The sequence below is a fragment of the Schistocerca nitens genome, chromosome 3 (genome assembly GCF_023898315.1).
Source record: "Schistocerca nitens isolate TAMUIC-IGC-003100 chromosome 3, iqSchNite1.1, whole genome shotgun sequence".
NCBI lineage: Eukaryota > Metazoa > Arthropoda > Insecta > Orthoptera > Acrididae > Schistocerca > Schistocerca nitens.
Genome location: NC_064616.1, coordinates 784,862,230 through 784,874,726, shown reverse-complemented (window position 1 = coordinate 784,874,726; position 12,497 = coordinate 784,862,230). Strand labels below are relative to the sequence as shown.

The following is a 12,497-nucleotide window of genomic DNA, read 5'->3' as shown; positions in this document are numbered from 1 at the left end:
CTTGGCAGAGGGTAGAAGGTCTGAGAGAAAACCTTTCATTTAAATGACTTTAAAGGAAGTAGTCACATAGGCTCTAGACCCACATTACAAGTGAACTGTGTGGTTTTCTCAGTTTCAGTTTTGGGCGCCATAAAAAATACGTGTGAAAAACCTGCAGATGCATACAAGCAGATGTGTCATCTGACTCATGTTTTACAAAAATTAATAGGTTGGTTGGTTTGGGGAAGGAGACCAGACAGCGAGGTCATCGGTCTCATCGGATTAGGGAAGGATGGGGAAGGCAGTCGGCCGTGCCCTTTGAAAGGAACCATCCCGGCATTTGCCTGGAGCGATTTAGGGAAATCACGGAAAACCTAAATCAGGATGGCCGGACGCAGGATTGAACCGTCGTCCTCCCGAATGCGAGTCCAGTGTCTAACCACTGCGCCACCTCGCTCGGTTACAAAAATTAATAAACAATGAAATAAATTACACACTGGTATAAAGAGTTATATGCAGGGGCAGAAACAAAGTTTAAGAACAAAAATTGACAAACACTTTTATTTTAATATAAAACATGAAATTTTTCAACATAAGAAATCTTCAACAAACTTTAAATATCATATACAAATTAATGTCTGTCACATATCTGACAGCTACTACCTGCCAGATTCATACTTGACTATTCTCTCAATTGAGCAGCACACAAATAGATCTGCAACTTTTTTCCCCCAAAATCAAAGTATTTACCTGTTTGCTAGTTATTCTACAAACATAGTAGTTCATAGTAAGGAAGCAATATGACATTACTATCGATGTTTAGTATTCATTCTGAACTGTCAAAAGTAGTAAATGATATGACATTGTCTTCATCAAGGCAACAACAAATTTCTTCCCCTATCACAGCTCACAAAAATTGATCTGAACTGATTACTAATACTGTCATTCAGAACAACATTATTTCTGCCTACACACTACAGATCATAATAGTTATTTTCATTTCTGTTTTCAAATTAGCAGCAGGTCTTTAAAGTACCTGACAATCTCCTTATTGCTCATCTCGATTTGCTATGCTTCAACTTTCGAGGTGTTTGTTCATATCTAAAAATTTAACCTTGTCTTTTTTACAAACTTTCCTTGTACTATCTCTTAGACTAAATTCATGTGTGTTTAATGGTAACAACTGACGTTGCCACAACTACTGACAGACACTAAATGTGGTGGATGTTTCTAAATATGCAGACTCCAAGGATGTAGCAAAATGAAAGACATAAATATGGCAATCAGTCAATCACTGGAGAAAACAAAACATCTTATGAACTTTTCTGTAATAGCTGCTTGTAATGATGTACAAATAAAATAGCTAAAATGAAGAAAGAACGTGCATTATGTTGTAGACTTAGAATGATTACTCAAGTTGTCTGAGCTTCAAAACTTCACTGTTGACTTTATTATGCAGGCATACTACGGAACTGCACTACATGGTGAGTGAACAATCCTAGGTTTTTGACAAACTGAAGACTACCTGAGACTTGGAGTTTACAGGCAAGAATACTGAATACGTTGATTGGTTTCAATCCTGTTACCCACGAGATTGCACATCTTATGAAGGAATCTGCATTGACAGCAATACAGAGTATAATTCCTACATGCTGTGACATTGGACAACAGACCAACAATTAAATACAGAATCAATCACAAGATGATACAGTCATCAAGTTATTGTCCAACAATACATCTTTCCACACCATGGCAAATTTTATCTCCAGAACATTTGGACTGGAAGCCACTTCTAAACAACTTTTACACCCATAAAAAGGAAATAGGCACTAATCACTGACCAGACTAATAACTATTGTTCTTTCCCCCCCTCCTTTTGTTATACTTACTGTGGCCATCTATTTCTACCTGTATTTGGTGGTTGAATTTTTATGTAACCTAAGGAGCTTGACTCTCCACATTCCTCAATGAATGGAAACCAATGAAGAGGTTAGTCAAACTCAAAGAAAAATCCAAACGTGTTTCTATGTATAGTATGTCCACTAGAATTAAAACATTTAAAATTCTTTAGGAGATTGCACAAGAGTCTCAACAAATGTGTACTCAGCCACATTATTTTGAATAAGCTGGAAGAAAAACAGACTTTAATCGTCCACCAATGACAATGTCATTACAGACAGAGCAAAAGCTCCGACTCAAAAAGGAAATCGAGTGGGTTCTTTCAAACAAACCATTCTGGCATTCACTTAAACAACTAATGGAAATAACTGGAAACCTAAATGTGGATGCCCACACAGGGATCTGAAATGCCACCCTCTCTAATACCAGTTCAGTGTCTTGACCACTGTGATATGTCATTCAATCATAAGCTGCAATCACATCATCACAGAAACTGACATGGGACCTTATATGCGAAATATTCAGTCCAGCTTGGAATATATTCTTTAATACTTGAGGTATCCAAATTTTACTTGGGCATTACATATGGATTTTTATTCATAAATTTTATCTGGGCACTCATATTTGCTTTATCACTTCTCAACAATACTGTCCAATGAAACCATCCACAGCTCACTAACATGAATGGAGGCACTGATCCATTACTTAATTTTCTGTGTGAACAATGATGCAAACAGAATTATACTGAATTAAACAGCTCCAAAAAAGTTACATTTTCTACTTTTTCTCAACAGTACAATTATACAGACAACTCAGTTAGCCTTACAGTTAAATACCTGTTTTAAAACCATATCTGAATTTAGAAACTTTCATTACCCATTTTTAAGCTCATTCACTAAATAAATTTACTATTTTCATCTCATAAGACCTCAGATAGCACTCCATTAGATCAATTCTACCATGAAAACTACAGAAGAAATACTCCCTGCATCATGTCTCAGCTGTATACAAATCGTTGTTTGCAGCTACTGAAGAAATGTTACTGTTCCCATCAGCTGTACTTCCAACAGAGTCTGAAGTTTTTGTACTTTCCACATGTGTTATTGTTTTTCAAATCCTTTTCCACTTTGTCAGTCCTTTGCACTTTACTCCAAAACAGTTACATTTTCTACACTTTTTCTTAATCTTACAATTTTATGGGCAGCTCACTGCATGTATTTGTTATATATGTTTTTGGGTACCAATTGGATTTCGTGACTATTATTAACTGGTTGTATGACTAAAAACACCTTAAAAATGCCAAAATTTGCTTTCACCAGTGATCTTTCCTGATAAACATCCAAATTAACTTCAAACAATACCACTGAAATTATTGAAACATGAATTAATAATATAAGAATTTAAAATCTTCAATTAAAACATGTTGGAGATTTCTTTTCCTCACAGGTCAGCCAGACAGCCCTTCAGGCATAGCTTGGATTCTGCATGCCCTTTTCCCTGGCCACAAGCGAACAAACATGCACACATACACACTTTACATGTATATGATAACAAATTTTGAAATATCTGCACCATATAAAAATACATTTTCAGAGATAGTACTACTGTCTTTGGAAGTGGAAAGTGACTGAGTATTCTCTCAGATTTGGTGTTCACACAATTTCAGGTGTCACATGAACCATCACAAAAAATATGGTGTCGTCGTCCGAGGTGGTATAACTCGTTCAGAATCTGGAACAGCTTGGAAGAGTTTTGGTTCTTTGTTATCAATTGTGGTGAATTCAAGGATAGAAGCAATATTACCACATCGATAACAGTAATTTGGTGCTGACCAGACTGTGACCAACTTATCATCAAACATGTACTTGTAACCTGGAAGAACAACAAAAATCAAAATCAAGACTCATACAATATTAAGTTATAGCACTTAGCACTATTACTAGCAGTTTATTCTCACAAAGTCAATATAATGATAACCACCTAGAAAATTTGTCCTACATAAAGCTGGAAAGCAATGGTTCTGATTCAACCTGAATAAAAGATTTCACAACTTTCCTCCATCATATGATGCCCTAATTCCATTCTAACTTTGAATTTCGTTTCCTTACAATTCTGTACCAATTGCCATATCCTGTATGTCAACCTTTATTTTCATTTTTGCATATCTTAAAAAAAAAAAAAAAAAAAAAAAAATACAATGTCTGTTGAGTAAACTGACAGTAGTATGAAAAGTTAATCCCTCTTAACATTTTTCTTTCTTTTAGAAATGCTCTATATAGAAGAACTAATAACTTTGCTAAGATGCTTCCAATTACCTTAGAGATACTTTAAAAGATGAAAAGTAGACACTACCAAAACACTGTAAAAGTTGTTGCCACAGTTCCACTTCCTGCACACAAAATACAACTTCTGCAAAAAGTTGAAACACACCACCACCTTAAAGCTAAACCATACTTCAGTGAGACTTTTTTTTTCTAACTATACAGAGATTTAGCAGGCAGAAAAACTTCCTAATGACTGAAAATGTGCCCTTGTTTGCCAACCACACAAAAACTTGACAAAAAGGATTTAAATGGCTTTCAAGGAATCACCCTTCTTCAAGTTATATACAAAATTTGATCAAAATGCCTCCTCCAAAACATTCAGGAACAAATCTTATAACAAAACTGGTGAATACCAAGCCAGCTTTTGCATTGGTCAAAATTGCATAGATCAAACATTCAAGTTAAAAACAATGCCTTCAGGAAAAAACCAATCATATGCTTCTGTACAACTTCAAGAATACATATGATTCAATCAACTGTCAATCCCTCTTTATTATCCCCCAGGAACAAGAACTTGACCTGAATCTAAATCTCATCAGACACACATACACACACTTACCAGAATAACCTCTTAAGTAAAATTCATAGGTGAGGTGCGACTACAATTTATGATGAAAACTGGTATTCAGCAGGGTCATCTTCCTCCTAGACTCTTTAATCTTGTTATGGATAAAGACATCAGAGATGGGAAAAAAATTACTGGAAACCCATCTAACATGGAAGACCTCAAACAAGCATCAATAATTTTTGCCTACCTTTTGCAGATGATCTGGCAATACTAATTGAGGAGAAGACAGCAATCAAAAGATAAAAACTCCCAACAAATGCGCTGTAAGAGCTGGTCTCCAAATATCCTCCCAAAAAATCTAGTACACCTGCTGTGATGTTACCTTCTTGTCTACTTTCCAACAATCACTAGTGTATAGGACAGCCTTCACATTTGTATTAAAACTTCAAATTTCTGTTTCGCCATAAGGGATTCAACTGAATGAAGGTAGCATTTGCTTTCTTCACATGGTTCTTCATATAATCTCCAGCTATACCACCTTATGTCATCACACCACCCAGATACCACATGAATGGACAGTCTTGACTTGCTTCTTCGCCATAAACAAAGGCATTTCCACATTCTCATAATTTACTCTAATTTTCTTTGCTTGGTTGGTTTTCATTAATCCGGAGGTAGTGACATCCACCGAGAATATGATCAGATAAGGAAGCCCACCTGCATCCAACTCCCGCCAACCTAATTAAGGGCAAAGACAGCTTAACAGTAAAGAATACCTTCTAGTCGAGAGATCTAAAGTAGTAAACGGGAAAAGGCTGCAAATGTAATCAACATTAGTTGGACTGTCAATAATAAAACAAGGTGAGGGAAATAGTTCGGGTAGCAGTTGGGTCTCCCTATGGCTCTGGAAGCAGATGGAGCAGACCGTTCCACAGCCATCCTAGCCCTGACCCATCAGAGGAAAAGTGTTTAAGGGGGGGGGGGGGAATGCACCTATGATTCAAAAGAGAGCTACTCCTAAAACATAAAATGGAGCACGGCAGAAAAAAAGAGGCAAACTGCATCTAAAAGCAACAAGAACAGATGAAACGAAGGATGACAGAGGCAGCAAAGGAGACAGGTTTAAGAGTCACCCTGACCCAGTAAGTGGCGCGAGATACCCCCAACCAAATGCAATTTCACAAAGAGGGGTGAAAAGTAACAGCAGAGGCATACAGCTGCCAGTTGGCTCATGGTAAGAAGACTGTGTAGTGGGAGCCACAAGGGGAGGATAGTGTGAATTTGGTTTGGCAAAAAATGAGGTGGGGGGAAAGATGGGGGGCGTTGGCTGTGACAGTCACGTAATTTGTAATCATATTAACATGATATTGGCATTCTTATTTTTTCTGCATCTCATTTATATTCTTGTATCTTCTTTTCTTTCTCAAAGACTAGGTACATTGGTGCATGTGGAGGATGATGATCCACACAACTTACACACCAAGGCAGTTGTTCGCAAGAACTACTTTTGTGGATTCACATATCTCAAGAGTTTTAGATTGTGCAGCAGAGTCAGCTTTAATCAGTAGCCATCATCCAGTGTTCATTTTTCTCAATGATTCAGCTTCTCCAAATTTATCTTCAATGTGTATCACAAAAAAATAATGATTTCATTGCAGTAAAATTATCTTCACCTGTCCAAGAACGTACCAGGTGTTGGATATATTGTTTCATTCCCAATTGGCTTGTCTCTCTTCCCATAAGGTAGGCAGGGTAGGAAAAGCAGTAATGTTATAATATCCTGCATTGAAGTTTCTACTCTTGTCTGATGAGATGGCATGATCAGAATGGCCATTGTTCTGGTTTCATTTGATATCGAATCAGCAAAATGGTTGGCAGAGAACCATCACCACTACAACATTAATTCAGTTGGAGTCTCGCTGGATGGTGCATTAAACTCCATCAAATCAGTGGTACCAACAAACTGCACTGTACTTGTTAAAGGCACTGAAAAAGTGAAATGGGTAAGAGAGTTCTTACCTGACTGCCTAATAACTAATGTGGAGGAGAAAGGCTGCCCTTCACTACATGCTCTACGTAAGCTGAATGGTATTGGCAGGTACCAACCAGTAACTGCGAAATTGAATACAAATCTGCTGGTGAAGTGGTGCAAAGAGTACTACTTAAAACATTAAGCCGAACAGTGTGGAGTAAAGAGTGTAATGGCCCCTCACAAAAGCAGGCAAGTGTGAACTGTTAGACAATTGTGAATCATGTGAAAACTGTGAAGCTTATTTTCATTTCGTAGTATTCAGGCCTTTTTTTTTTTTGTAAATGCTTCAAAATTCCTGATGTGTTGTGTGATGGTGTGCATTTGTGGTATAACTATTAGGAACTTGAAGAAGCAGTTGTTCGTTTGGTATATCTTTAAAACATAACTGTAATTTTTATATAATTCTTTAAAAATAACTGTAATTTTATATAATAAAATTACATTTTATGTTACTGTAATCCAACTGTTATGTTTTCTATCAACACCTAACCATTTCACAAATGCCTTATTTCCTTTCCTGTACAATACTTTCTCTACTAGATAAGTATTGGGGTATTTTGTTTTCTGTAATTCATGACCATAAAACACACCAGCAATATTATTTAGTTCAAAATCTTGCAGAGTGTATGTCCTAGGATTTGTTTCTTGGACTCCAATTATCTTAAATATTTCTGTAGACCAATTTGGTTTGTATCCTTTATCAAAAATGGCTTTGTTTTTACTGATTCTTACGAACTCTCCTACTTTAAATTTCTGCTTTGATTTGTCTATGGTACGTATTTTATTATATACTGTGGATAAAAGGTGATTGATTATCATTAACATCGCAGGGTCGCATCTTGGACTTAATGTAGGCCACATTGGCCGATGCAATAATAAGACGAATCAATTTGCTCCTCAAGACGCCGTAAATAGGCGTATAATCATTGGAAATGAAATTTCATTAGAAGAAGGTGCTGTAGAGGATTTCAAAAACGTTTGTGAAGGAATTGCATGCAACATTCGTGTATAATATAAAGGAGATGCTATTTTAAGACGTACTCCATTACTGTTAATTTCTAATTCTCAGCCAATTGTATGTAGTCATCCAGATTTCAACAATGTCCGTGTGAGAACTATTAGGTGGAAAAAGTTTGATGAATTGGAAAATGCAATAAAAAAGCCTTATCCTTTAGCTTTCTTTTCATTGTTGCAAATGTATAATATTCCTTATTAAATAAAAGACAAGAATTTCTACAGTGTATAATTTTTATTGTCAATTATTACAACAAATAAAAATAAATTACAATTATCCTTTGTTCTGTACATGTTCAACTACTTTTTTAACGCCGTAAGCAGCACCTGCGGCAGCAGCAGTTGTCGCCGCGCCAGCCGCTATTGCTATCTGCCCTGAACTTGTAACACCAGCTGTGCTAATTGCGGCCCCGTCCGTGACACTCTCTGGCCTTGTTTCTGGCACCCGTTCAAATTCACCTGTTTCGCCACTCGTATCCAAATTGTCAAATGCTGGATTATCTCCATACCGTATACGAGTAGCAGCATCCTCTCTTTGCACTGTTCGAATATCATTACTGCTACGAGAACGATTTACATTTGTTAATGGAATTCTTTCCGCCATTTCAATGTCTTCCTCAGGTCCCGGATATAAAACACCTCCGTCGTATTGTATAGAGCCATGGTTGCCCGTGCTTAAATACTGATTTACCCAAGACATTTTGCTGACTGAACTAAATAAATCATTACCACCTTTTATATACATTACGTTATCAAACAGCACGTGTCGGGCAACCTTTTGCTGGCGTGGGTGCTTGCTCAGATAATTGTCCTAAAACGACAAATTATCTCAGCGGGACAGGGACCGCCGTCATTGCGACCTTGGGACCCCGCAGGGCCCCATTTTTTTTATCAGTTGCTGACCCTCGAATCATGTCTTCCCTGATGCCACCCACTCTGATCAAGGACTCTTTTCACAGGTGCCACCAGCCGTACCAAGGTCACCTGGCATGACGGTCATTGCTGGGAGACCTGATGTCCCAGGAAGGTGGGCATCTACGCCTTAGCACACATGGGGACCTAGCAGCTCAGACATAAGCAATGCGATTCCTGTGTTGTCATGAGGATCTACCAAAAGAGTATGTAACGACCGAACCACAGCAGATTAGCTACTGTGTTGGCTTTTAAGCAGATATATGACTCTATGCAGTTATTGTGCAAAGAGTTTTAACACTGTACGCAGGAGGCAATATTTCAGGTGTTGTTCTCCAGTTGGTCTATACTACACAAAAAATTTTGAGAATTAGGGTCAAACAGAAAAAGAGGGCAAAAAATTACTTCAACCGAAAGGTGATGTAAAGTGAAGGAATGACAACAGTGAGCAAGGAAAGCAGAACCTAGGGGATAGCTGGCTCATCATCAAAAGTTGTCAACAAGAGAAAGTAAGAAAGAGAAGCAGGATAGTCTGAGGTAAGATTGCAGCACAAGTAGTAGTAGTAGATGCTGCCCCATGCTCACCGCGCATGTACTCGTGAAAGAGTTGTGAGGCCCTTGAGGGATCTCATTTCCTTTGTTTTATCTGTATTTACCTAGGGGTCAACAATCTCTGTGAGTTTAATTTAGATCTCATAGCTGTCAGCCTTCGAGCTAATAAGACTATTAGATTTACCTTCTCAAGCCTGCTATGCCTCTTGTCATAAATGAGTCAAGGACGAGTAAAAAAAGTGTGTGACACCTGCCAGACTCTGGTTATTATCTCTTTTTGCTCTGTGAAATTTCCGTTGTGGAGCACACATTTGTAGCCATCTTACAGACCTTTAATGATGTTTAGAATCTTTTACAGTATAACGTACTTCTGCAACATCTGCCACAGCATTTGGCATCCAAGGGCTTTTCACAATCAATGAATGCCAGGTACATGGTCACCAGGAGTTCTTTATTCTGTTCAAAGATGATCCTTTGTGTATTAATAAGATAAACACAATTATGCTGTTTCTGAAAACTGGCCTGTTCTTACACAGTCAACTATCAAGTTAATCTTTAATCCTATCTAAAATAATTCTGGTGATGACATTAATGGGCACTAACAGCAATGTAATACCACACCAGTTGTTACAACTCCACAAATTTCCCTTTTTTAGGACCTTTACAACCATTCATTTTCCACTCCTTTGGAGATTTCTCTTCAAACCAAATATGTCTTAACAAGTGATAGTACATTTTAATAGTAATTATGATATCACTTTTTAAGAGCTCTGGTGCTATGTTGTCTAAGCCTGGAGCCTTTGTATTCTTTAGGTTATCACACAATCCTAATTTTGTCCATTGTGGGGCACTGCACATTTATATCTTTATCTGTTTCAGCTTCCTCTGGAACATCTCTTACATGTTCCTCGTCATTATCTTCATGATTTAACAGCTACTTGAAATGCTGCTCCCATCCTTATGGCTGTGCCTCCTGGGTCTTAACAACCCCATCCTTGCTCGTAACTGGCCCTTCATGTCTACAGTTCTTCATTGACAGCCATTTGGTAATATTTTACAGCTCCTGTCTTGCTGCCTCTTCTGCTAAGTGTGATTGCTTATCTATGCATTTTCTTTTATTTCTCCTCGTCCATATCTTCGCTCTTCAGTTTGCCTCTGTATATTCTTTATGCACTTCAATCTTCTGCACTTTTGTTTTATAAAGATTTAATTTTTGTTTTAGTTCTGTCCTGCAGCTAATTTCAATTCCATGTGTCACTGGAGATCCATTCATTCCTTTGATGTGTCTTACATCCTAAGACATTCTCTCCAACATCTAGGTAACTGTGGCTAAGCTTTTGTCAATCTGTTTGAATTACTTCAGGAATAAAGTTTTATTCAGAGAGGTTGAAAAATATGGAATTTGTTGTGGGACACTGTGGAATATTCCCACTTCAGCCTCTATGGTTTCATGAAGTTCCAATAGGTGGCAGCACTATATGTAACCTTCAAAATGGCATCTGTAATGGAGGTGCATTCCAAGCAGAGAGCTGTCATCGTGTTTCTTTTGGCAGAGCATCACAGATATTCATAAGCACTTGCAGAATGTCTATGGAGACCTAACAGTGAAGAAAAGCACAGCGAGTCATTAGGCGGGGTGTTTGTCGTCATCGCAACGAGGTCAAGCAAACCTGTCCAATCTCCAGCGTGCTGGCCAGCTGCACTCAGCTGTGACTCCTTCAGTGCTGGAATGTGCAGACACACCCATTTGAGGTGATCAATGGACTGCAATCAAATGCCACACTGCTCAACTGGACATCTCTGTTGGTAATTCTGACACCCCAGTCCACCAGTTGGTGTACACAAAGGTGTGTGCCCACTGGGTTCCTCTCCACTGCCCAACAGATGACCATAAATACCAACAAAGAATCATCTGTGCAGAATTTCTTGTTCACAGAGGTGAAAACAAAATGGCAATCCAAGGAGAGGCACCACACCACCTGTCCCCTGAACAAAATGTTCAAAGCTGCACCCTCAGCTTCTTCTGGGACTTTGAAGGGGTTACTCTTATGTCCTCTCTCATGGTGCAGCAATCAACTCTGTAGTGTATTATGCTAGTCTCAGGAAATTGAAGAAATGACTTTAGCATGTTCATTGCCGCAAAACTGCGAAGGGGCTTCTCCTTCTCCATGACAATGCAAGGCCTCACAAGTCTGCGCACCTGAGAGGATCTCAAAAAACTTCACTGGACTGTCCTTCCTCATCCACCCTACAGCCTGGATCTTGCACCTTCCGATTTCAAGCTGTTTGGCCCAATTCAGGATGCACTCGGCAGGATGCAGTATGTAGATGATGGGGATTGATGCAACACAATGACAGCTCTCACATTGACCTGTAGTGGTGGTACCTGATAAGGTGGCATAAAACCGTCACATTGGGAAATAATATGCTGTTTTAGAGTCCTGAGTAAAACCAACCTGATTGTATATGGCTGTCTTCATCAAGCCAACTACATACTTCCTGCTCTATCACAGGTCACAAAAATGGCTCTGAACTGATTCAGAACATAATTTTTGCCTGCACATTGCAGATCATAAGAGTCCTTTTCATTGCTATCTTCATACTGGGTCTTCTAAATACCTGAAATCTTTTTATTGATCATCTGGATTCACTATTCTAAACATAAAATATGGACAAATTGTGAGAATTCCATACTTTTTTAGGTATTTTAGCGAAATCCTGGAAAAAAATGATACCGAAAATTATTAGGTAAAACCTTAGACTAGCTTGCAGTAAAACATATACCATCATCTACAAAATGTTTATGTCCATACATATGAAAATCAGGCACTTTAACACAGTTATAAAGGCGTGAAGCCTCATACACTAGCGAAACGCTTACACTCTACAGAAGTGGTGATCTGGAAGATAGCCTATAAGAAGAACACAAAATCCTAAGAAAAGTACTTGGCCCCAAAAGAACAGAAGATAGACACAACGTACAGTCCCAAAAAACAACTGAGGTAGTACCTTATCTTGCAGTAGCCATCAGAGAAAGAAGATTGAAATTTTATGGGCATATCTACTGACTCCCAGCAACAAGACTGACTCACAAAACTGAGATGCACATAGAACAACTCGAGATCATACCCTGGATCCAGAAGGTCAAAAATGATTTTGAAAGGCTCATTTAAGTCCATTAGACATTTTCAACACAAACTTGGAAACAAAAAATTAGCCAGAGAATAACATCACCACTGGACCAGTACACAGTGGACTGAAGACTAGACTCCAAAGA

At 38.2% G+C, this 12,497-nt stretch overlaps 1 protein-coding gene across 1 annotated transcript in view; it reads right to left on the bottom strand.

The window, feature by feature from the left end:
• Nucleotides 1–512: 512 nt before the first annotated feature.
• LOC126248798 (serine/threonine-protein phosphatase 6 catalytic subunit) overlaps nt 513–12,497 on the bottom strand; it is an 88,765-nt gene continuing 76,780 nt past the window's right edge. Inside the window, exon 7 of the mRNA XM_049950188.1 lies at nt 513–3,750. Coding sequence (XP_049806145.1) covers nt 3,560–3,750 — 191 coding nt within the window. The 3' untranslated portion in view covers nt 513–3,559. The remainder of the gene's footprint in view (nt 3,751–12,497) is intronic.